The sequence below is a fragment of the Mus caroli genome, unplaced genomic scaffold (assembly GCF_978045245.1).
Source record: "Mus caroli unplaced genomic scaffold, Mus_caroli_1 scaffold_11, whole genome shotgun sequence".
Taxonomy (NCBI): domain Eukaryota; kingdom Metazoa; phylum Chordata; class Mammalia; order Rodentia; family Muridae; genus Mus; species Mus caroli.
The window spans coordinates 98,621,420-98,647,616 of NW_028227266.1; the positions used below are offsets into that span (position 1 = coordinate 98,621,420).

The window sequence follows — 26,197 nt, forward strand, 5'->3', positions numbered from 1 at the left end:
AAATCAGACTTGAGTTCTTATCCCAGGCTCATCATTTTCTGGCTGTTTGAACTTGTGCCATGTTTCTTAACCTCTGAGGGTAGATTCTCTAATCTGTAAAATGGGGATAATAAGATCTACAACCTAAAGCTATTGAGAGGATTAAGAGAGTTAAGTGCCTAGCAGTACCTAAACACTCAGGAAATATGACTTTTCTCTCCTCTCCCTGGCCTTGAAAGGAACCCCGTGGCTCTCAGTTATTCTATTCACTTGTGAACTCTACAAAGGACAACCAGAGCTTGCTTAAAGTCCATACAAAATGGACATCCAGATGACCATCCGGTTCGCTCATTTTCCCCAAACCCAAATCATTGCTGAGGCTTTGGGGAAAGCCGATGCTGGGAGGAGGCCTTCAGGAGGCCCAGCAGCCAGGCTGGCGCAACTTTTCTTATTAATTAAACGACACAAAAGAGGTCATAATAACCCCCAAGCCAATCAGCTCTCCCCACCCCACAAATTACAGAAACTCAAGGCTCCTGACAAGCGCTAAAGGGATCAAAAGGGCCGAGAATCAATAGGATTAAGAGTTTGAAATTCTAACGTCTTACCTGCAGTGAAGCTGGGGCCTCTAACTCCCTGGCATCGCTCAGCCCAATATCATTTCCTCAGACAGTGAGAATTCTTTAAACTAATACACCTTGAAACCTGGGACTGAGGTAAGAACATGCTTGGAATTTCATCACGTCCAGGTAGAAACCTAAATTGAAGTGGCTGTTCTGGAAGATCAAAGGGGCAAATGCGCAGACAGAAAGGAAGCTAATGGATCTAATGACGTGGTAGGCGTAGGTCTTCTCTGGAAGTGTCTGCCATCAGGGGCTCAATGGAGAAGACACATAATTTACAGCTATGCTGCTACGGCAGCTGCCCGTGCGGGTTGTGTTCTGGTGGAGTGGAGAGGCCCAGGAGGGGAAGTGGTGGTGGAGCAGATGCCAAGAAGAGAGGACACACTGTTACTGCTGTAGATGGCAGTGGAGAAGCCATGTTTCTCTGGGCCTCCATTGTGCCTTAGCATCTCTGCTAAGAAGGAACATCAACAAAGTGACACAGTGCTTGGCTAGAGAGGGGGCTGACCTGAAATGCTGGCCTTCCGTCTTGACATTACCACCTATACAAGCTAGTCAGCATTCAAGTTTTGGTTTTGTTCTTTGGCTTTGGAGTTTTTATTTGTTTGTTTGCCTGTTTTACTCTCTAGGGAAAGGATAATTTCAACCTTCAACCTTCAATTTTTTATTTATTTATATTTTGAGTAAATGAAAGGATGCATTCCCTAGATGTCTCAATACAAAAGGGACCCAATAAAGGTGTCCAGTACATGGAGATGCCGATGTCCTCGATGCTGTTGAAAGAGAAGGAGGCCTGAGTTTTGGTTCTTCCCATAGATGTTCCAAAATTTGTGTCTCTGGGTCTTCATTCCTAAAGTGAGGTGACCACTCACCTTTCTTCTGTACCCCCAGCAATCTCTCCTCATCCTCACTCCATCTATGCTACCACAGTGTGTGCAAGGTCACATAGAGGTAGAAGCCTCAGACTGACAGTGTCTCTCCAAAGCTGGGCAATGAAATATTCGTGACTCAGCACACACATTCTAAATTAGTGTCCCCTCTGGAAATTTTGGTTCATAGGCTGAGGAGAGAGCAGGAATCTGCATTTAAGAAATAGTTTTTGGGATGGAGATGTAGCTCAGTGGAAGGAAGCTTGCTTCGCATGCATGAAGTCCTAGGTTCAAGTCCTCCCACATAAGAGGGGGAGGAGGAAGAAAAGGAGGAAGAGAACAGTGTAAGAACAGTTCTGTTGGAGGAGAAAGAGAAGGAAGATAAAAACAAGGTAGAGGAGGTGGAGGAGCAGCTCTGTTGGAGGAGGAGAAAGAGAAGGAAGAAGAGGAGGAAGAGGAGGAAGAGGAGGAGGAGAAAGAGAAGGAAGAAGAGGAGGAAGAGGAGGAAGAGGAGGAGGAGAAAGAGAAGGAAGAAGAGGAGGAAGAGGAGGAAGAGGAGGAGGAGAAAGAAGGAAGAAGAGGAGGAAGAGGAGGAAGAGGAGGAGGAGAAAGAGAAGGAAGAAGAGGAGGAAGAGGAGGAGGAGAAAGAGAAGGAAGAAGAGGAGGAAGAGGAGGAAGAGGAGGAGGAGAAAGAGAAGGAAGAAGAGGAGGAAGAGGAGGGAGAGGAGGAGGAGAAAGAGAAGGAAGAAGAGGAGGAGGAGGTGGAGGAGAAAGAGAAGGAAGAAGAGGAGGAAGAGGAGGAGGAGAAAGAGAAGGAAGAAGAGAAGGAAGAGGAGGAGAAGGTAGAGGAGGTGGAGGAGGAGCTCTGTTGGAGGAGGAAGAAGAGGAGGGGGAAAAGGAGGAGGAGGAGGAAAAGGAGGAAGAGAAAGAGAAGGAACAAGAGGAGGAAGAGGAGGAGAAAGAGAAGGAAGAAAAGGAGGAAGAGGAAGAGGAGGGAGAAGAGGAGGAGGAAGAGGAGGAGAAGCAGCTCTGTTTTGACTCTTACTTTCAGTGTGGTTTAGTTTTGTTAACCCCTCACCTGGGAGCTTTGTTTAAAAACAAAGAACCTCACCTCGCTTCAGACCTAGTGACTCAAAAGCTGCCCTTCACATAGTTCATACACAATACATACATAGTTCATACATACAGAACAGCCAGTTAAATATAAATTTCAGAAAACGCATTTGTTAGTGTGGGTAGTCCCATGAGTAGACCTGCACTGTAGTTGATTAACCTGGCAACCCTTTCTCCTGCTGATCTTTGTGTGCACTGAGGTTTGAGAAGCTCTGGGCTTTCAGAATCACCTGGAAGCTCACTGACACCCAGATGGCTGGGCCCTGCTCTCAGGGGTTTTGGGTTGACTTTGTCTGGTCAGGGGCCTAATATTACTCTCCCTCACATGTTCTCAGTCGCCACCCACGTACACACACAGTCTGAGGCCCAGCCCTCTAGCATGATGACTAGGTTCTCAGATCCTGGATCTGGAATAAGGGCGCTAAGTTTCCTCCAATATTCCTACTCATGAATAAAGGTGAGTGAAGGAATGGCCTCTGACTGCCAGCCACAGCATCCTGACATCATTTATGACAAGGTCTGGGCAGACAGGTGCAGCTGCCCATGTATAGCATGAGGTGCTCACCTGCTCTGCTTCCTGGTTATGTGGGACAGGTCCAAGAACCTATGGGATTTGCACAGAAGACTGGAAATAGAGGAGTTCAAAGCAGGTGTCACCCTCTTATGGGGCTGAGTGAGAATAGGGATGGGGTTTAAGATCATATTTGGTATGGGGACAAAGTGGGCAGAGAAGGCAATGGGGGATGCTACTGTTGGTGCATGGCTGGGGTAGGGGTGGCTGAGGAGTGTATATGTGTGCAAGCTTGAGTGCACATGTGTGTGCATTTGCATGTGTGCACATGCATTGAGTTGCAGGCATGGGTGTGTGCATGCACACAGGGAAACCTCCTTGGGAGGTCTGTACAGCCACAGCTAATGTAATAAGTGGGAGTGAGTGAAGGGACATAAGCTCTCAGAATCCTATACCTAGATCCAAATCTCATCCTGCCCCATGCCTGTGCCTTACTTCCTCACATGAGCAAAAGAGAAAGGCAGCTTCCTCAATAATAGGATGTGAAAGAGAACAGAGGCAACATGTGCAGAGCCCTTTCAGAGGCACTCAGTAAGCAGCTGCTATTGGAGGTGCAAGAGGTTTAACTTCTGTCTCAGTGGATATTTTCACCTGTGTTTAATTTCATAAGCCAATAGTCTTAGAGGAAATATCATCTATACTCTGTGGTGGTAGAACTCTCTTCTAAAATAAGGATCATGAGTAAGAAGTCTATTTCCATCCCAAAGTTGAGTTCCTTCTGGTCCACTCCACCTTCCATTACAACTTGGTCAAGATGGAAAGAGGAACGGAGGAAGAGTCTGGACAAACACGGAACAGGATCCTGCGGCTCCATGGGTGTTACTGAAAGATTGAGCATCAGCCTCATGTCAGGTCTGTCCCAGATGCACACCAGATGACAGGTGAAGGGTGACGTTGCTTAACAGTGTAACTCAGGTCTTCATAAACGAGTTCCTATGCTGTGCTTTGCAGTATTTGTCTTCTTTTTAAAATGAGAATAATGCAGCCCCACTGTCTGTATTTGTTGTTGATGGTGATGATGGTTTTTGTCATTTGTTTGTTTGGTGTACAGTGCTATGAGTTTCAGCGACCACTCTTCCAGCTAGGATGCAGAAAAGTTCTGTAGTATCACTAATTTCCCGATCTACTCTTTTTTTTCTTCAAATCAATCAATCAATCAATCAATCAATCAATCAATCACACTTCCCCCAGCCTCAGCCTCCAGCACAAGTGGCCGGCTCTCTACTCTCTATTAGTTATACCTTCGTCCTGAGAATGGTGTGTAATGAAAGAAGTCAGATACAGTGAAAAAGCTGGATTTGCCTTGTTTGGGGGGGGGGGGATATTGAATACTCAACAATGCAGTTGCCTGCACACAAACTGCAATGACCACAACAGTCAACATGCAACTTGCATATTGCATGTGCTCACCTCAGAGGAAGAGCTACAGGCAGTTGATTGGCTGTTGAGAGAGGGAGAGCCAGCTTACTTGTTTGTTTGTTTCAGGGATGAGAGCTCCAGTGCTGAGTGGTAAGCCCTAAACACATGCAAACAAGGACAACACTAATCGGACCCAGTAGGTGACTACACACACACACACACACACACACACACACACACACACACACACTGGTATACATGCTTACACACTGAATGTGTACATGCACACATGTACACTCATGAGCACACACACTCACATACATGCACACCTAATGTGTACATACACACATGCACATGCACGCACACTCGCATACATGCCTACACATCAAAAATAATTGTACAAGAAGAGGCCATAAACCCAAGAGGGCACGGTGCTGAGGACACTGGAGAAGTTGGAGGGGTGAGAGAAAGATATAGGAATGGTGTGAAATACAGTGTCCTTATCTATGAAACCTTCAGGTAAAGTTAAAAAAGTAACAAAAACTTCAAAGTAACACAAAAGCTCCAAGTGGAGTGATACAAAGATTCCTTTGTCAACTTAATCTTTGTTTCTATTGCAGAACCCCAGGTTGCCTTACCCCCGACTCTCCTCAGACTTACCCTTTTTTTCCCAAGAGTCTTTTTGTGCTGCTTCCGGACTTGGCCATCATCTTCCTCTGGTCCTTTTATTGCCAGACTCAGAACTTCCCTTCCTTTTTCAGGCATCCAGGTCTTTGCATGAACTAAGCAGTCCCATCCAGGGCAAAGCAAAACTAATCGGAAGATGCAGAGACCTCAATATCAACCAGGGCTGTTGGGATAGTGGCAGCATCCATGGTCCCCAACTTTCTTAGCATCTACCACATAGGGCTGGAGTCAGTACAGAAGGAGGATGGCTCTGAAGCCCCTGGAGCAGAACAGGGAGTCAATACACAGGCGCTCTTTATTCTGAGGGTCAGCAGTGCTCTCATTATTTAAGGTTTTACATTGGCTCATCTTTTTTTTTTTTTTTTTTTCTTTCAAGTTTTCGAGACAGAGTTTCTCTGTATAGCCCTGGCTGTCCTGGAACTCACTTTGTAGACCAGGCTGGCCTCGAACTCAGAAATCCACCTGCCTCTGCCTCCTGAGTGTTGGGATTAAAGGCGTGAGTCACCACGCCCGGCTAGCTCATCTTGTTTAATAAGAACTCATGGCCATTCTAAGCAGAGGGTTCCAACGTGTTCAGGCACAAAACCAAAACCATTCACTATGAGAAAAAGATACAAAGTGATAAGATAACAAGTCCACGTTCTCACCCAGTGTTCTGGCAGCTGTGTGGCAGTGGCTTACATGGGAACAAGTACCAAGACTTCTATCACAGTCCCCCTGTGTGACCATGTCAGTGGCCTTGTGCTTCCTCAGCCCTTCATTTCCTTTTAATCTGAAAACATGAGGCTGACTGACCTTAAAGCTCTTGATGATTTCTTTGTATTCTCAATGTCTGAAACCCCAGGTATACAGACCACAGCTTTCAAATACAGTAAATTCTTATAAGCTCTTCCTTAGTCTATTAGGTCAAAACGTGGCTTGTCAACCCTGATGGTGGAGACCAACCTCTCATCCCGTGTTCACTATTCTGACTAATAGGTGGAGCTAGACTGAGAGGCAGAGGGCTTATAAAACGTATTAAGATGATATAAACAAGGAACAGACAAGCGAACTTAAAAACAGGCTGGGTCTTCCTGATCATGTACCATGAGAAAGGGGAAGGAGAGGATGCATAAAGTGGTCCCCTCTGCTGCACTCCTGCAAGGATGTGTGATGATTGTCCCATCACAGGCTTCTTACATGTGCCAGGCACCAGGATGAACACCTGCATGTTATCACACTTAATCCTCAGCATCCATCTGTGGCTAAGCGTTGGGATTGTCATTTTAATCCCCCTTCTAACTGACTGGTAAACTGACCCTGAGAGAACCGCAGTCAGTAGCCCATAGTCACACCAGCAGTGAGTGGCAGGGATCTGAATGTAGCTAAGTTAAGCACAGATACTTTCCTAGTAGGAATTATAGTCATTCCCATTGCTAAAGGGAAGATGATTGTTGCTAAGGCCGACCTCATCCTTCGTGGACATCAGTGCCTCAGTGGACCTGGATGTGACCCCCTCACTCCCTGTGAGTTGGATGAATAACAACACAGACGAAAGGAAACAGGAATTTGGCTTAGGAATCTCAGAAGTTGGGAAAGGGAGGAAGAATACAACAGAGAAGGAAGGGAGAATGAAAGAAGTGGCCAGATTACAGTGGGACAACCAACCGAGGCTGGGGTGGTGCTGGATTTAGGATCATAGGAAGGAAGAAGGAGTGCTGAATAGGAGATCAAGATGCCTAATTGAGGGAACCGGAGGAGACAAGTGATAGTTTCCTTAGCCTTAGAAGGAAGAAACTCAGAGAAACTCATTGCCACAACCCACTGCTGACTTCCAATGGTATGAAATTCCAAAGACTCTTCTCCATATAGTGGGAGGAAACAAGATCTCTCAAACTAACAAAATATAAGAGAGAGAACTAGAGAGGAGAGAGGAGAGGAGAAGAGAGCTGAGAAAGGAAGTGAATAGGAAGGGAGGGGGAAAGAAGGGGAGGAAAGAGGAAGGGAAGGGAGAGAAGAGAAGAAATGAGGAAGGGAGACAAGGGGAGGGGAAGAGAAGAGAGGGGAGGGGAGGGGATGAGAGAGGAGGAGAGGGGAGAGAAGAGGAAGGGAGAGGGAGGGAGAGGGAGGGAGGAGAGAGAAGGAGAAGGGAAGGGAAAGGAAGTGAGGGGAGGGGAGGGAAAGGGAGAACCTGTGAAATGATGGGCAAACTGAAGCCACATGGTGAGAGGCTAAATGCTGATGGTGTTCCATCACTTTAAACAATAGGATGTCACTTTGAAGAGGCAGATAGAACAGGTTCTCAGATAGAGAAGAAAGTCAGTCACGATTTCAAAGAGGTATTTTTAAAAAGGAAGAGAGCCCTGTATGGTGGCAAACACCTTTAACCCCAGCACTCAGGAGGCAGAGACAGGCGTATCTCTGTGAGTTCAAGTTCAACTCAGTCTACATAGTGAGTTCCAGGACAGGCAGGGATGTTACAAAAAAACAAACAAACAAAAAACAAACAAACAAACAAACAAACAAAAAACAGAACAAACCAATCGAAAGGAAATAGAAAATACACTGCAAACCATCGCTAACATTGTTAGTGTGGCATGACATGTCCTAGTCATTACATTTTTTTAAACTTTAAAAAGAACGTGTGTGGTTCTTGGGGGCTACCCCTGAAGCCAGGAGCCATTTCTATTTCCATTGTGCAGATGAGAAAGGTAATGCAAGAGACATCAAGCAAGGAGTCGGAGCAGCTCTAGCAGAGTATCTGCTAACACCAAGGTGGCCAAAATGCTAGTCTGCTCTTTCTAAGGTCTGAGAAAAATGCATCTGATGGGAAGCAACAGAGTTCCAGTGGATGACTGGAGAAATTGTGTATGACCAACAGAATGAAAGGCAACAGATTTAGATTTATTTATAAGGGTGACTGTGGTAGCAAAACCACAACCTAAAAAGAGGAAAGACTTAGGTTTCACACCGTCTTCATATCCGCTTTGTGGCTATAGGCAAGCCATTCAACATCTTGGAGGAGTTCCAGGTTCTCTTGGAAAACAAATGCCTACTGTCCTTGTTTGCTGACTGTTGCTATGACAAACATCATGTCCAAAAGCAACCCCCAGAGGAAAGGGTTTACTTCATGTTACAGGCGACTAGGAAGGGAAGTCAGAGTAGAACATGGAGACCGAAAGAGACCCGGGGACCACAGAGGAATGTTGCTCGCTGCCTTGTTTTCCCATGGCTAGCTCTGTTGACTTTCTGATACAACTCAGTGCCACCTGTCCAGTTGTAGCACAACCTACAGTGGGTTGAACCCTCCAAAATCCATCACTAATCAGAAAAATACCCCCACAGATGGGCCTGCATGCCCATCTGATAGAGACATTCTCTCAGTTAAGGTTCCCTCTTCCCAGAAGATCTTAGCTTGTGTCCATTTGAATAAAATTATGGATCACATCTGTGGAGAAGACACACACTGTGAGGAGGCAGAGTTAACAGGAGCGCGGGCTAACCTTGAGGGTATCAAATTCCTGCTCTTTGTGGAACAACTTGGGAAGGCTAGAAGCTACAAAATATGGATGAAAAATTTGGTTGAAGTTAAAAACAAAGTGAGGGAGTTTTTTTGTGTTTGTTTGTTTGTTTGTTGTTTTTGATTTTTCGAGACAGGGTTTCTCTGTGTAGCCCTGGCTGTCCTGGAACTCACTCGGTAGACCAGGCTGGCCTCGAACTCAGAAATTCACCTGCCTCTGCCTCAAATTGGGAGCAGTTTTGAGAATCAGCTAGGTCTCTAGACAAGGCAAGCCTGCACCAGACTGAAACCAAGGACTGGATTTGTAGAATGTCTTTTTCATCTCCCAGACACACTTGTGCCGGTGGCTCTTGCTCCTTCTTCCACCTGAGGCTGTTTGAGTATGTGCTCAGAGACACAGTCTCCAGGTGATGTGATTTGAAAACAACCACAGACTTTAAAACGCTGTGGGTTAAAACAAAACAAAACAAAACAAAAAAACCCTCAGCTCTTAAAAGTCGCAACATCTCTCAACTCAAAGCAAGCATCCACAGACACTTTGGGGGCTGTGTGTGCTGCTTGGTGTGTAGTGCTTTGACGCATCTGAATGAGAAGATGGCATTTCTGGGCATTGGAGACTTGCCCACAACTGAACTGCTTGTGGACTCTGGCCTTTCCTTTTCTTCCTACTGATACATGGCCATCTTAGCTTCTCATGCAGTGGTGGGCAGCTTTTTGACTCTCGGGTCTTTCTTTCTGACATACTTTTCTGTAGCTCCTACTTGTTCCCTTGACTGCCCAGTTCCTTTGAATATAGGTTAAAGTTTGCACGGTGTAAATGGACAGAAGGTTAAGTGTGCTGCCCCAACACTTAGAACATGGGACCCGGGTACCAGCCCAGTCCTGCTTGTTGTCATGCTGTGTGACTTTGCACAAGTCAATAACTGTTCTCCTCTTCCCTTATTTTCCTCAGCGATAAAATGAGGACTTAGTTATTTTCTATATTATTTGAGATAGTTGATAACCATGGCGGTTTAGAGGGAAATTTTAAATTTGTAAGTAATATTGTCTTTAAAACCCCACCACAAAAAACTCCTAGGAAACCAAAGTGAAAAAAGAAAGGAAGAGAAGAGAAGAGAAGAGAAAGGGAAAGAAAAGAAAAGAAAAGAAAAGAAAAGAAAAGAAAAGAAAAAGTCTACATAGTAAAGTCTAAGTAAATAATATCACAGGAGGAAACTTGTCCAGCCCTGATGGCCTCCACCATGACTCTGCCATCTCTTCCAAGTCTATACTAGGCACCCTTTTCTCTGCATCCCTGACTCCCACCAAGGCTTCCTGCCAATGCCGGTGGGAAACCTGCCCGACACAGTTGTCTCCTTCTCTCCAGTTCTTAGGCAGAACCCAGCAGCCAGCCAGCCGGCACAAAAGATCGCTTTAACAGTTGCAGTTCGCAAATAAAAATGTTAGATCAGCCAAGAATGTATCAAATCCCCTCCAAAATTAATACAAAACTATCAAATCTTCCTCCTAGACTCCCCCGCACCCCACCTCACCCTCGACTTTGCACAGGAAATTTCCACTTGACTCAGTAGACTCATCTGTATTCCAACCAAGGGTGTGAGTCTGAAGCAGAAGGAGTAGACAAAATGTTTCCAACCAGTTCTGCAAAAGTTGAGGCCAAAGCAACTGAGAGGCTCTAGGATGTCCTGATGTTACCTTAGACAGACACACTGTGTATGATCAACTACCTTCTTTTATTGAAAGTGAGCTTTGATCCTTCCAGAAAGAACGAAACACTTGTAAATTGTTATAGCCAAGAAAGAGAGGAATCCATTGTCTCGCCATGGTTGATGAGGAAGAGCGCAGGGAGGAAAAGCAAGCAAGACGCTCTTGTCATTTGAAGGTAAACAGGCAACACTGTGCAGATTTAAAGAGTCTGCCTGAGTTAGGTTAACAGATTTACTGAATCTGATTAAAGGCAGGAGAACTGCCAACAGGACAATGGGATTCTTCCTTCTCTCCTATAATATACTATATTATACCTTTACCTGGCAAGCTTCAGGACAAAGGCAGTTCTTCTGAAAGTCAGTGGCTCCTCTGGCCTGCTCTCTAGACATCTGTGGCTGTGTACCTCCCAATTGGGATATCTGGCTCTCACACTGTGTCTTTGGGCCATAGAAGCTGTGTGGTATTTATGGCTATATAACTAAAGCAATGTGGACCCAACCAATAAGAAGGCTCAGTGATGGAGGATGCTGATTGGTTGAGATCTCACATGTTCTGCTCAGCAGCTTGAGAGAGGGAAGGGGTTTCTGGTCCTCTACTATAGCCCAAGGATCTCCATTTTCTCCCCTTTCCTCAGCCCACCCTCAGCTGTCAATTCCATGCACTCTCTGCATTCTCCTTTGTCTAGATCCAGTGAGCTCTCAGGTTGATAGATAGTGGGGAACAGTCAGTGAGTTTGGGACAAACAGCTTCCACTTTGAGGAACGTGGGCTCTTAGATGAGTCTTTCCTGTCAGCTTCAGTTTCCTTACATGTAAAATGAAGACAAGATCAGGACCTACCTCGTGGTGCTTTGGGAAGAACAGAACAAGATGGAGCCTTTACAGCATTCCGCAAAGGACTTTGCACAGAGTGCTTAGTTAATATCCCTTATTACAGATTACATCTCCCCGGGGAAGGAGTCACATCTTCCAAGTCCTGGAAAGCAATACACCAGTTAAAACATATTCTGAAAACACATTTTAATGAGAGAAAAAGTAACCTTGAATAATTGATTACCTGATAACACTTGCTGATGTTAGCTTTTCTCTCAGTCACTGAATTTAAAAAGATGTATTATATTACCCCTTTGTAGCCAATGGGCTATTTTGTCTATCAGGCAGCGTCAGTGTTCCTGGAACAACATAGAACTTTCTTGCCTTTCCCCCTCCATAGAAGCCAGGATTTCCAGTAAACAGGTGGTCTGAGGTTTGGCTCAGTAGCTTTCAGCTTATGTGTGAGGTAACACCTTCAATGGGCTTCTGGAGTTTTCTGGGCCATTCTAAACAGGTTCCAGGTCAACTGTTTGGAAGGTTCATGGGTTTCTCTCAGAGAGCTCACTACTGCTCTTGCTTATTAAGGGGACGAGTACGTGCTCTGGATGCTATTGGCAGGGAACTGGGGCCCAACTAATTATTAGGATTGTGTGTGTGCGTGTGTGTGTGTGTGTGTGTGTGTGTGTATGTGCTGTGTGTATGCTCATGAACACGAGTGCTTAATAGGGGATGACATGCTATGTCTATCCTCCCTCCTGTCCTTAGTCCATTAACAGTAACGTAGAGTGTTAATGGGGGTTAATAGGCCATCTCGATTCTGTCTACAGGTGACTAGTTGTCACTTAAGAGAGTGAGGACTTCAGACTAACAGGTGTGTGCAAATGCATTTATGAATGAAGGCCGTTTCAATTGCTCCTCCCCCACTGCACTTGAGGGTGACCAGAAGACAGAAATTGGTACATATTTTTTGTGGTCTCAATTTTAAGAACTCCTTTTTCTTTCTGAGTTTATCTTACTTTTGGGCATTCTCAAAGCGCTGAAAACATAATGGGAATTTTCATTGCAACAATAGTTTATTACAAGTGAAATTTACCTGTTTCCATTCAGTGTTGTCTCAGTGTAAGATGAGGATGCCTTCTTTCGGTAGGTATGATGACTTCAGGTACCCATCATACTGTACACGGGAGGAGAGCAGAGATAATCTAACTTCGGGTTACAGGAGCTCGAGTGCACATGTGCATGTGTGCACACACATACAACAGAGGGAGAGAGACAGACAGAGAGAAATGGAGAGAGGGAGAGAGAGAGAGAGAGAGGAAGAGAGAGAGAAAGAAAGAGAGAGAGAAGCAAGAAGAAAATGTCCTTGGAGAATGTCCTGTAGAAGTTGACATGGAAGGGCAAAACAAATATCCTCTGAAATGTGGAGGTTCTTGGCCAGCCGAGAGCCCCAGAAGCAGCTACCTATAGAAGGATGCTGCTAAGCAGAGACCTAGGCACAAGGCTTAGGTTCTGCTTTGCCACTGAAAGTTTTCTTCATAAAACAAAACATCTGCCCCCACCTCCATATTACCTATTTCACTTGTTTACTGCAGAACAAGCTTTCAAGGAATGTCTAAGCATCTCCAAGCATCCATCTTCAAACATCTGTAGCTCCAAGGAGCTAAGGCGTTTATTTCATTTTGGCTCAGGTTAACCTCCATGTAATCTCAGTCTTCCATAGCGAGCAGGTTGGCCATGAACACTGCTCTAGTCACTCCCCTTTGCATTTCACCAAGCCTGTGATGACAAAGTTGACCTGAACCCCTAGGTGTTACCTGGATCTTCCCAGTAGTAGGGAAGATGTCATCTGGAGCTACAGCACGTTTCTGGCCACATTAGTCGCCAGCATGATCTCCCTACACAAACATATAGCTTTCTATAAACCAAACCTATATTTTAAGTTAATTATGAGAGAAGTTCCACTTACCCCTCAGGAGAGGACACAACGTCGAGTCTTCAGCTCAATTCTTGGTCATATAGTTCTCAAAGATATTTCAGGGCACGTGGGCACTTTTTATGAGGCACAATTTTCTCAAATATTTGAGAGCCCAAGAGGTAAAACCATAGTAAGCAATTCTACAATGCTTCCAATGTGTGCCATCATCTCATTGATGTAGATGGAAAACAGTTATTCCAAAGGAGACTGTGGGGTTTGGGGCAACACTAAACACAGCCACTCTGACTTTTGGCAATAACTGTTACTCTTTTTTTTAAAAATTATTATTAAAATTTAGTTTGCTGAGAGAACACATTCCCACACCCCAAGAGGGCAAGTCCAGAAAGAAGCTGGGGATTTATGAAGCCCTACACTGAGAGACCTGATCGATGAGCAGTGTCCACAGTTCATGAGGGGAAACTCAACAAGGCCAGAGGAAGGAAGGGACAGGAAAGGGAAGAGGACCGAAAGGATTAGACGTCACCCAAGGGAACTATCAAGCAATCAAATGTCAAGCAATTTACTGCTGAAAACTCTGGAGGAGAGGAGTTGGCATTGTCTTATCCAGTCTTTTATTTGGCCACCATCGAAGCAGAGAACAGGTAATACCTGACTCCACTGTTTTGGGAGATCACAGGGAAAGTCAGGCTGGGTGTGACTTTTTATTTCAAAAGAAGAAAACCGTATCCTTCTCTAACCTCCACCCCTTGGGAGATTCCCGGATGACAACTCCAATTTCTTTTTTAGTGATCACAGATTTTAGTATGCACTTTGGCAATCGTGGCAACTGGAACACACATACACATTGGCACCACTTTTACTTTTTTATTCAAACATCCCCCCTTCCCAAGAACTGTATACTTGTTCATACTAATGTAGACAGCTATTTTAATTATGCAATGCGTTACTGGCCTACCATATGACTGCAGAGAAGGATTCTTCGGGTGTTGTTAAATTTTCCATTTGACAGGAAGATTTTCACATGTTAAATATATTCCTATTGCATGTGTGTTTTGTGGAAAATAATCACATATGCCCTGCACATGATCTCAACCACAGGCAAGCCACACGTACTCAGCCTGCAATAATAATGACATGTGACCATGGTTAACATTTTGGTCATAGAAACATAATGTTAAATTACCAGGAATATTCAACAGCAGCAGCATTTCCTCTCTTTCCTATGTTTACCGACTTCGCTGCATTCTAATATTATTTTAAAGAACGAAAACTTCATTGTATATTCCAGCAAAGTGTATTGGTAGGGGAAGGTTTAACAGAGCCAGAGAGTGTGCAAGGACTGGGGAAGTGAATTGATGGATGGATGGTTAAATGAATATAAATGAACTGACACCTTTACAGGAAAATAACATTTCTTTTCTTTTTTTATTCTATAGATCAGTGGGTTTTGTATCTGTAATTCTTTCATATCAGCAAAGAGGAAATAAACTCTCATGTAAATCATTTTGCCCCCATCTGGAGCATATTAAAACCATGCCTTTTTTTTTTCCTTTTAGCAGACTCCTTTTCCCCATTTGCTTATCAGCTCATCCACCATTACATTTTAAATGAAATTGCAAGACCCTGTCCCTCCCCCAAATTTCAGTCTGATGTAGGAAAGTGGGAAGCAGGTTTTCCTTGCTTTAGAATAGTGACCTAGATTCAATTACAGATAGACCCAGAAGATAGAGGTGACACCTCACAATTTTCTTAGAGGTCTTGGAAAAAAAAAGAAATTCCAAAACAATACTTAATGGGAAAGAGTCTGTTTAGGTCCCCCATTTCCCCACTTTTCAGACTTAATTGTATTGCTCTGGTCCACTTCTTTGTTCTCGTGGAACATTGCATTTTGTTTCCCACGGGACATTACACGGACATTTGAAGGAAATGTTGGACTTTTGGCTTTTGAAGATGTATGTACCAAGGGTGTGTGATTCTGTAAACTGAGCCCAGACAAGATGAACGAAACCGCACGGGACACACATTTCTTCCTTATGCTCTCTTAAAGAGCAAACAAATTACAGAACAAAAGTACGGCTATTAGACCCGCACTCCAGACAAAGCAGCGAATGAGGAAAAAGAAAACATATATTTGACGGATTTTCCAATTACAGTAGAGAAATGTGGTGAAAAGACAGAGGGACGAGTCCTGTGATTCTGCTTACTGACTTTTATCACTAAATTAAGCATATAAATGACCTTAACGGGTGGCTTGGTATATTAAATTAAAAAAAAAAAAAGCAACGATTCTCCTTTTTTTCTGCTCCGTCTCTGATCTCAGGCTGAAAGGAATCTGGGGAGAGATAAGAGATGGGATTCGGTCCTGGCTCCTTGGGTCCGCCAGGCTTACTAGGGAGCAGGGACACTGGTGCCTACAGTGCAGAATTTCCCTTCAAGGTTCACAGTAAGGGGTCCACAGCGGGACACAGGCCCACCTTCTCTACTGCCCTCCAAACAAAGAAACCAAAGTCGCTGGGCTGTCTCAAGAGCCAGGCGCCTGAGAGCTCCAAGATGCAGCGGGCAGCTGCTGTGCACAGACGCGGGAGTTTCAGTCCCGCCCGCTGCGGGTTTAGAGCGTAGGAAGAGGGCAGAAGTGGCTCGCGTCTATGCGGGTATCTGAAACGCGCAAGCTGCAAAGCGTGCACAAATCCCGGGGTCAGGCTCGGGAAAACAGCGATGGATTCTGTCTTGGGGTTCAGACGGTGTATGGGTAGATTTCCCCGGACATTGTTTTAAGTCTGGAGAACCGGGGTTCTGCGTGACGTCGGCCACTGGCCTTGGGCAGATGGGTGCTCGAGGATCTGTCGGAAGGGGTCCCCGTGGCCGCGCTGGACAGCACAGGAGGCGCCTGGCTCCTGGAGGAGCGTTGGAGGATTGTTTCATTTCAAAGTGAAAATCTGCAGGCTTTGGGAAACGATATTCAAAAAAGTATATAATCTCCATATGCCGCTCAATGGAGGATCCTCAATTTACAGCGGCAGATAAGGCTAGAGGGTGTAATAAAAAATCTGAAGCCCTCCCCTCCCCCTCGCCGCCTCCCCGGAATTGCACCTTGGGCAGCGGAGCAGAATCCGGAATGTGAACTTCTCCCGACATATGTTTCCCGCAGATAAGTAAACAATCTGAACGTGAAATGGAAATGCTAATTAACGCAGTAATGCTGTTACACCTCGAGTGTGCAAATCCCATTGACTCGCCGCGCCACGGGGGGTGCCAGGGAAGGGGGACCCGCCGCGAGCGCCCAGGCCGCCCGCACCCTCCCTTCTCTCTTCCTTCACGTCCCTGTCCCCGCTGTGCCGTAGGAAGTCTGGAGCTGTACCCGGTTGGGTGTGCTAACTTGTCTAGTCAGAGGCGCAGCCTCCGGAGCGTCTCGCTCACCCACTCCCCTAGGTTCTCACCATAGCGTTAGGACTAAGGGTTCCGGGGTTCAAAGGTGCGCCCCCCCACCCCCGTCCCCAAAGCAGGAGTTCTCCATCGCAAGCAGCACGCGGTGCCCTGAACTGGAAGTCGGGAGAATTTCTTGCCACCCTAGGGTCGAGTGTGGGCATCTCTAGATACCTTCAGTCTGGCACAGTTCTGGACAGACATGCCCTCGTGTCCTTGCCACGATTGCACGGGGGGGGGGATCTGAATCCCCTCTTTTCCAGATGGGGGTCTTAAAAACTTGGAAGCCGCTGCTGGACACCGGGGAAGCGCAGGACACTTCGTAGTAAAGAGAAAAGTTGAGTATTCCTATCACCTTGTCTCACCTGGCTTTTGGCTCCATCCCCTAACCTGCACAGAGACTTTGGGGATTTGGGAGTGGGTACATCAGGGATGTCGGGAGAGAAGGGGGGTGGACGCCCTGAGCTTGCTGTCCTTTCCGCTTTAGGGAGCACAACTCTATCCTTGGACTTCGGAAGCCTGGCTGGAGCCTTTGGGTACAGAAGTCCTCTCGCCACACCGAGGAATTTGGGCTGGGCCAGCCCACCAGCGAACCCTCCCTCTTTGCTTGCCTTCAGGCTCATTCCCAGGGCAAATTCTCATTTTAACACCCCGGCAGTGTAACTTCCAGGAATTTTCATAAGTCCACAGCAGGATTCTGAGTCCCACAGGCACACAAACGGGGTCCGCGGGGGGTGGGATGGGGATGGGGCGACCGACCTGTTCCTGGTCCATTCCACCGGATTTCTAGCGCCCCCTTGCCTGCCTCAACTTCATTATCTCCGTAATTTCTCAGCTACAACCCAAGCTCGAGGCGTCTGGTTCTGGGCCAAGAAGTACTATCCAAGAAACATCAGCACTCCCACTGCACACGGGAGACTGGGATGTGTGGTTGTGGGTTGTGGGTGGGGAGTGAGGTCAAGCAAGCTTGCCCCCCGGTCGAGTCGAAAGCGTCCGAGGCGCACCTAAACCAGCCAAATGCACACGACCCTCCCGCTTCCCCTTTCTTCTATGCACCACCCACCCGGCAAATAGACTTGAGAATTCTTAACGCGCATCTTGTGAATTACTTGATATGCGAATTCAAATGACTCGAAATTCATTGTCCACTTGGACAATGGTGACGAGGCCTGAACCGAGAAGGGGCAGAAGGGAACGATAATCCGCCAAGGCAGAGCTGGCTCCACCGCTTGCCAAGTTTTCAGGGTTCTGGCAGCCCGCTCTCTCTCCAGAGAACCTGCCGGGCCAGGAGGAGCTCGTGCAGGTGGCGCGATGCAGTGAAAGTCCCTAGGCTCTACCTGGACCGAATTATCATCCTGCTTTGGATCAGTGAAGATTCCTGGAGGTTAGGTGGCTTCGGCTTTAAAAAGCAAACCTTAAGGAGTCTCAGGTGTCAGTCACTCACAACTCAGTGTGTTCTACTCTGAGAAGCCGGCCTTCTTCATCTGTAAAGTTAGGTTTCGTAAGAAAATTGACCCTTGAACAGGAAGGCCAGGAAACTGGAAGGGAATAAAGTTTGGGGAGTAGGACCCAAATAAGAGAAACCACACACACACACACACACACACACACACACACACACACACGAACCGCGAAGTTTTGTGGAGGCCAGAAGGTGAAGTGAGGCAACATGCCTAATCTCTCAGAAGTCTGGACCAGTGAGCCCCTGAGACAGACCGCCTCCGCCAAAATTTTAGAATGAAAACCCAGCTAAAACTCGAACTAGCGGGAGCTGCCAGCTGCTGTCCGGAGCGCACATGGTCCAGCCCTAGGAAACCTTAGCCGAGGAGCGGCGGGTGCACGCGCGGGCGACGCGCAAGGCAGAAAGAATCAGTTTGGGGAAAAAGATTCCCAGAAGCAGTGGCACCTGCGGAGGAGAGACCCGGGCTGCACAGGTTCCGAAGGAGCAGTGCTCCGGGGTTGCGGGACTCCTCTGCATCGCAGAGCGGGTGGCAGTCACGCCTCTCGCAGAGTGCGGGAGTTCGGGCTCTGCGGACCCGCAACCTGAGTGGCTGGGGACTCCAGGCTGCCGGTTGCTGCGCGTGGCGCAGGGAGAAGCGGCTGTCTGCGCTCCAGGCGGGCGGGGCGCTTCTCTCTCTACATCTTTGCTTTAATGCTTTTCTTGAAAGAAAGAGACAGTTGTGAGCAAACAGGTTTGACAGAGACTGCTTCCACCCCACCCGCCCCCTACACTCACACAACTCCCCAGGGGATTCCTTTTTGTCTGCGGCAGACTTTAAAGTCTGTAATCGGACTCCTGTCAGCGGCGTGACAAGCGGGATTTGGGCTGTTGGGGCGAGTTGTGGCCGCGCACCTCTGCAACTGATGCTTGGCTACCCTCGGCCCCGGTGAAGACACTGCCGCAGGCCCTGGAGGCCAGGCTGGGCCCAGGTCGGAGGAGGGCAGGCAGTCTAGGAAGAAAACAAAATGTCCAGGAAAGAAACCCCAGGAGCCTGATCTGCGGCTTGCCCCAGGACCCTGTTTCCCTCTGTGTGTGCTGGAGAGAGGTTTCAGTGGCCCTGTAGTGGACCCCAGGCTCTCTTCGGTGCCACCCCACTCCAGTTTCCAGGAGAGACCCAAGGCCGGGCGCAGTCTGATTGGAACCTTGCTTTTTAGTTTTTGGGGGAGCTGTTTGTTTTAGCTTCTCCTGAGGGCGGAGGCCTTCTCCTTTCAAACCTGCCTGGTGCCCCTTTGCAATCGAACCCCGTGTCACAATCAGCTAGGCACCTTAGTGGGGGCCTGGGTTCCTCCCGAGGCTAGGGTGCCCTGAGCTCTCCTGCGCTGGGCTCTGCGAGGAGACACCAGACCCCGGTAAGCTTCATCTTTGGAGATGTTAAGGGACACTGAGCTATGAAGGAGAGCAGAGAGGCTGACAGGACTGTCAGTTGGGGTTAGATCAAACAACAGGAGCAACGCCAGCGTCCTGGGCCTCCTGGGCTTCCTAGGGGGCGGGAGGAGGGGCCTTCCCTACTGCACCCTGAGTCCCTGGACCCGACGGCCACCAGAGGCTCGTCACTTCCTAATTGTCACGATTTGTAAGAGGGTTTTGTGATGCTAAGTACGCGTGGCTCAGCAGGCCTGGCCTCCTCCACACCTCCCCCAGCCCGCCTTTGTTTACCTTAGCCCGAACGTTCATTTATTTATCTATCTATTATTTATAGGCGTCCCGTCCTATTCAGCGGCCTTGTATGTTAATTGTGTAATACCATTTAATTCTAACATTGGTCTCAAAAGAGCTCTTAATGAGAAAAGCATATACAACACGAATCACTTTGCTATTCAGCTCAGCCAGATGGACAACTGCTAACTTATTTTTTTTAATAATGAAAATCCCCCCTTGACAAAGGGGCTCGGATGAATAGGCTCCAAATAGCACCTCAAACACTTCTAATTGTTTTGTGGACAATATGCTAATCCGAGGGTTTTGGCTTTGGTGACTGTTGACAACGTTTCTCTCCCACCTCCGGCTTCCGAGTCCTTGGGGGGGGGGTGGCGCAGGCGCCCACAAATCTCTCAACAGCAGCAGAAAGGCCTTGAGCCCAAGGCTGCCCCATCCCTTCCAGGCACCATAGCAAAGCCAAGGGTGAGGGGAAACACACACCGCCTACAGAGAAAAACGCGGGACCACGGATTTAGGGAGTGAAACTCGCGGAATACTGGAGGTGAGAAGAACATTTCAAATTAGACAACAAACTCTGAAGAGCTGTTGTGCTAGATAGCATCAGCAAAGCCTTGGCACCCTCAAGCAAACACTCACACGGAGGGGGAAAGAGATGGGATCTTCTCTTAAAAATCTGTGTTTTAAAAACTCTTTGCCCGATGCATGGCAGTATTGTCTCCTTTCTTTTTTCGCCTATCTTTTTCCCACAGCGGAACAACAACAACAGCAGCAGCAGCAACAACAACAACAAAGTCGTTATCAACCAATTAAAAACATTTTTAAACTTAGAAACTTAGTTTGGGGTCCCAGATTCCCAGGAGGGGGGCAGTGATAACAAACATTAAAACAAAACAAAACACCAATTCTACCGCTTTCATCCCATGCTCTGAACTTAAGCACCCACAGCAGTACACACACTGCTCCTGTAGAGAAACTTGTTCCTTTCCCCAACACTGCGACTCCCCCCCCCCCAGGTCTTTGGAGTGTAGTTGTTAAAAAGCAAACCCACCCAGAACTCAAGAGGTTTCATCTTCGTCTTAGTTCATTCATTGTTGGGAGCTGTTTGACCCACTTTAGGAAGGTTGCGGGAAAGGCACAGCACCCCGATATTGGTACCTTTGCCAAGCCTCTAAAAGCAAAACTGGGGACACAGGGTGCAATGCAGACAGACCCCAGACTCAGGGCCCCTCTATAGGCCATAGGCCACCAGGTTCTGCCAGGACAGGACCGCCTGCAGCCTACCCTGCTTCACCCCACTCTAAGTACTGCCAGCCTGGAAGAAGACTCCAGCTCCTTGACCTGAGTGAGCCTCCTTACTTGATTTTTATGCACATCAAAGGTTACTTTTTTGCAATGACAGATTGTCTTTATTCAAAACGTCTTTGTTCAACAAATGAACAGAGGAATGAGGAAAAAAAATCCTTCTAGGTACATTTCCAAGACATTGTCCAAACACTTATGACCATGTAGGATGTTTATTATTATTATTATTTTAAGGTTTTGTCCACTTTCTACTTCCTGACTTCATTACCTGACATTCTGTCTAAAAGTAAACTTAGGTGTCTAGGAGTACTGCGGGTACACAAAGCGAAAAGCCACGTGGTTCCTTTTTGTTTTCTTTTTATCGAAGCAAACACGACCATAGTATGGTTTTAAACAGAAAGGTTTCCCTTCCTGAAGTTTTAAACTTTTAAGCCTTTCACCTCCCCACACACAGGAAGAGCAAATGGTGCCTAGCTGTGTCTGACAGCACAGCACCGAGACTCAGCTCTTTTTCTTCAGTGGGAAAGGAAAAATATATATATACGCATATTCTAGATATAATACCAGGATCTGGGAGTTCCGAGTCCAAAGCCTATTCGCGGACAGTGAGGGGGACGTAAATAAAGCAAAACTGCCTACTTTTTTTTTTTGTCCAAAGGGGGTACAGTCGGAGACTTGCTTTGGGAGAGTCGGGAGAGGGGAAGATGTGTAGCTTTCTAAATGTTTGCAAATTTCTGGCACCAGTCTGTGCCTTGGGTCCAGGATGATGGCCCTTCCCTTCCCCCCTGGAAGAGAGAGGCAGAGTCTGGGGTGGGCGAGGGGCAGCGACGGGCCTGACCCAGAGGCATCTGCGGGCCAAACTAGGTGCAAAGGAAAGGATTCAGATCTCTGCTTCCACGCCACCCATCAGGTCCGGGCCAAGCTTGGGGTTACATGGCCGTAGCGTGGGCTGACGAGTAAGGGTCTATGCCAGTCTTGGTCATGCCTGGGAAGAGGATGTAGGCGACAGGGGGCTGCAGGGTGGAGGCAGACCAGGCGGTACAGTTACAGGGCACCACGTAGCCCGGGTTGGTGGGGGACGGGTGCGTGTGCGTGTGCTGGCTGGGGCAGCTGAGACTGCCGAAGGCGCCGTTCTGATAGCCCAGGGTGGACGCGTAGGGCAGCGCGCTGGTGGCCAACGTATGGGGCACTTCACCCATCTTCTGGATGGCACTGGAACTAAATTGCGCAGGGTCCAGCAGGGAGTAAGGTGCCGAGGCAGGCGGCAAGAAGGCCCGGGCTTTCTCGGGCGCGCTCAGGAGGCCGTCGGAAGCCCCCACGGGCAGGCCGGCCGCCTTGAGCGGGTCCGTGTCGCCCAGGTAGGGCAGGGGGAAGACATACCTGTCCTTCTTGAGCAGGTTCTTCGGCTTGCGCCGCGGCCGGTACTTGTAGTCAGGGTGCTCCTTCATGTGTTGGGCTCGCAGCCTTTTGGCTTCGTCGATGTAAGGCCGCTTCTCTGCCTCGGACAGGAGCTTCCACTCGGCGCCCAGGCGTTTGCTGATCTCCGAGTTGTGCATCTTGGGATTTTCCTGGGCCATCTTGCGCCGCTGGCCCCGGGACCATACCATGAAGGCATTCATGGGCCGCTTGATGTGGTCTGAAGGTTTGGACATGGTCCCGGCGAGGCGGGCGGGGGCGGGGAATGCAGGGGCTCTGCGGGCGAGCCTGGGCGCGGTTGGCCGTCTGTCTTTCTGTCCGTCCTGAGCCCGGGACTCTGAACTCCCCTCGTCTCGGAGCCGCAGAGGGGAAATCAGAGAGAAGAGCTGACCCTGCAAAGTTTTCAACTGATCATGCCAGTCCCAGCCCCCAGGCAGCCCCCAGGGGGCCGAAGGGTAGGAAGGGCAGCGGGGATGAGGGGGCGCTCGGCCTGGAGTCTGTGGGCACCAGAGATTGGGGCCCAAGTACCAGAGTCTTGGGATTAAGTGGCTAGGTAATTTTCTGGCGAGGGCAGGAGATTCCTCCTTCGCTCCCTCTTCACCTTCGCCTTCTCTCCTTCCCGTCTCTCCCCTGGCTTCTCTGGCCGTGGCTCCCCCCTCCCGTGGTTTCCGGGCGCTGCTTTGCCTAGCACTGCACCTGGCCGAGAATGCGGGGAGGCTGGTGAACTGCAGCCAAAAGCGGCGAAGTTCAAAGGCGAGGTGGGCCGGGACCGCACGCACTCTGACATAAGCGCGGGGCGGCGACTCCCCAACCTGGGCTCCAATCAGCAGCAGGGAAGGCGAGGGGGCGCACCTGCCAACTCGCGAGTAGTGGAAACCCGGAGCGTCCCTGATGGGGGCGGGGAGAGGTATGGGGGACAGAGAGACCGCCACCGCGAACAGACGCGGCTTGATAGCTCAGGATTCAGGGGGCTCACATTGTCTCTGGCACTGTCAAAAAATTAAAACTCTTCGTGACCCCCGTTTTTCTTCCCCAGTTGTTCAAAAGAGAACTGGTGCTTCTAATAATATAAAGACCCAGGGAGCTGTCAGCAAAGCCAGCAAGCCCAGAGCTCACGTAGATAAAGAGGACAGTCTAGTCACCAAATGGGAAGACAGCACCCTCTACGCCCCCCCTCCCCGCCCCCAACAACACACACTTGTCAAAGATCCTTGGGAAAGGAAAAGAATATGTCAAACTCAGGCCAAAATCAAAATAAACTTTTCGCGCCAGAACATCTACGGTGCTTTGGTATCATTCTCCCAGGTTGGCTTTAGGCGGCGCCTCCACCTGTAATCCAGGACGCTCTACGGAGCAGTTCTGGGTCCCTGGGGGTCGGAGTCAAGAGCTTTGAGCCGAGACCAGGATGCTTCATGCGGACGTCGCAGAGGTTTAGAGTCCTGATTGGCAAGCCCTTAACACTCTTCACTTTGGGGGCCCTTGCCACTAGGACTCTTCACTTTGGGGGTTGAGTGTGGTAGGCAGAGGTCCATCCTGATTCTTATTCACCTATGTTATTATTATTCGGCGATTTAAAACTCACAGCTTCCCTCAACGTCCAAACTGCAAGGGCAGAGGGAAGGCGGGGCTTGGGGACCTTCCTGGTCTCTCTTCTGCGCCTGCAGCATGGAGCCTCAGGCTGTACCTTCTTAGCTAGGGTCAATTTTTCTCAGGGTGCCTTTTCCCACCCAGTGAGGATGGGGGCTCGTTTCTCGAGTCAGATGAGCATTCTTCGGGTAAAGAGGACGAAATAACCCGCCGAGCCAACCTGCGAGCCTGTTTCCTTTGAATAATTGCCTGGCCGATGCGAAATGCCCTTGGGGGAAATATTTATTAAATGGAAACCATTGTCCGGGGTCCTGAAGGACCGGAGTGTGTTCCAGACTTATTGGCTTTTGCACCAGCCAGTCTCTCCCGGGAGGAGGACAGACCGAAATGCCCACGGCGCAGTCGGCTACCAGAAGCTGCGAGTTGGGGGAGGTGGGCGGCAAGCGAGAGGGCAAGAAGGGAGGGCCTTTTTTTTTTTTTTAAATGAATGTAGTGTGTTGTGTTTGAAGGAGAGAATTTACTTCCGCTTCCTATGATTGCAAAAACGTCGGGGCGGGGGGGGGGGGGCGGAAAATCGGTCAACTTTAGGGCTGTTCTTCACAGTGTTGGATGTTATTTCCATTTCACAGATGAGAAATAATTACAGGGAGAACTGATCTTCATTCTGATTTATTTAGAGGCAGCTGGAGCCCCTACTTTCTGAGAAAACTTTCCCACCTCTACCTGGGGAGGCTACCTTCCTATTGTAAAGCAGACACACAACATTTTAATTCCTCCAAAGGTGGCCCTTCACTCTCAGCTTCTCTCCTTTCTACCTCTCTCCTTCCCTCCCGTCCCCTTCTCTCTCCTCACCTCTCCCTTCTCTTCCTTCCGCCCCCCCCCACTCCACCCCAAACCTCCCTAGAGATTACTAAAGCAGAAGTACCGTTCTGCACACTTCCAGGAGAATTTCAACATTTAGAAGCCAACTCCTGCTTAGATCTCACCCGATACGCTCAGAGATCCAGAGATACTAATTCTACTGGGTGATGGTAGCTGCTTTGGAAAGAAATGAGAGAAATAACCATGTTTGCAGAGTGAGGACTCACCAGCCACACTTAGAGGTTTAGGACATTGTAGTACTTCTCAACTTCTTGGACATTGCTTAATGAGAGATCTGACTCTGGGTCTCGGGCTTTGATTCTGAGCTGGCTTCCTCAACAGTCTATCTAGTTGCCCTGGAGCAGTCTGGGACTAGAGAGTACCCTTTTTCAATTCTTCTTAGTTCTTCTTTCTCCTCTAGTAGATGGCTCTCTTCTCCAATCCTCTCAAATCAAGCCCTAAGTTGGAACTCAGTATCCACAATTCAAGAGCTATCCTCCATCAGAAGAGGGCACAACACAACTCGTGCAGGCTGGGGAGTTAGGGTGGGGTAGGGGTTGGATGAGGTTTATTCAAGACCCCTTAGCTGGAATGGCAGGAGTTCTTGTGATCTTCAATTCCTGTGACTACTGTACTGCGTGGTCTTTCCAAACTGAGCCTCCCCAGAAAACCTAGACCTCATTCCCTGGACCCATTGCAGAGTCCTGCTCCCCCCTCTCCCACTCAGGGGAGCGCAAAACCAGAAGTTTGGGGCACAACTTGTCCAGACATTAGGACATAGGCAATCTAAACACAACTTCTGCTTTCCCAAAGCCTGAAATTCTGGCCTCAAGCTATCATTTTACACTCCAGGGCTAGAGGTACCTCCCCCCCAGCCCCCTGTGTGTGCCCTCCCTCCTCGGTGTGGCCTTACAAAATCTACACTCTTATCAGTATGGGCCTCTTTATTCCACTCTGTTGCTCAAGTGCTTGTCACACCAACCTTAGCCTGACTGGGAGACCCTGAGTTTGAGATAAAGGGCCAAGCCGATGTCTAAGTTAAGGAAATGGGCTCCAAAAGTCAGGAGCCAACTCTCTTCTGCTGCTTACAGCTCTACCAGGTGCAGGTTCTAGCACTCCCCTAGGCCTCTGTTGCCCTAATGAAGTGCTTTGGACCTTTGCACATCTGGCCTCTAGGCTTTCTAGAGGGCCTTCTTTCCTCAGCTTGAGATAGGACTCCATGGGTCCATCAAATGCAGACTGTGCACCATCGCACATGGGGAATGTCAAGCATTCTTCCCTAGGCTCCAGTAGA

General features: G+C 48.3%; 1 protein-coding gene across 1 annotated transcript; it reads right to left on the bottom strand.

Moving 5' to 3' along the window:
- Window positions 1-21,968: 21,968 nt before the first annotated feature.
- Window positions 21,969-22,691, bottom strand: Sox14 (SRY-box transcription factor 14). The gene has a single exon (XM_021173019.3). The coding sequence runs from the start codon at window positions 22,689-22,691 to the stop codon at window positions 21,969-21,971; it is 723 nt and encodes a 240-aa protein (XP_021028678.1).
- Between the last annotated feature and the right edge of the window lie 3,506 nt (window positions 22,692-26,197).

Bases quoted from the DNA above. Each gene is read 5' to 3' on its own strand.
- Sox14 (XM_021173019.3), bottom strand. From the start codon at position 22,691: ATGTCCAAACCTTCAGACCACATCAAGCGGCCCATGAATGCCTTCATG.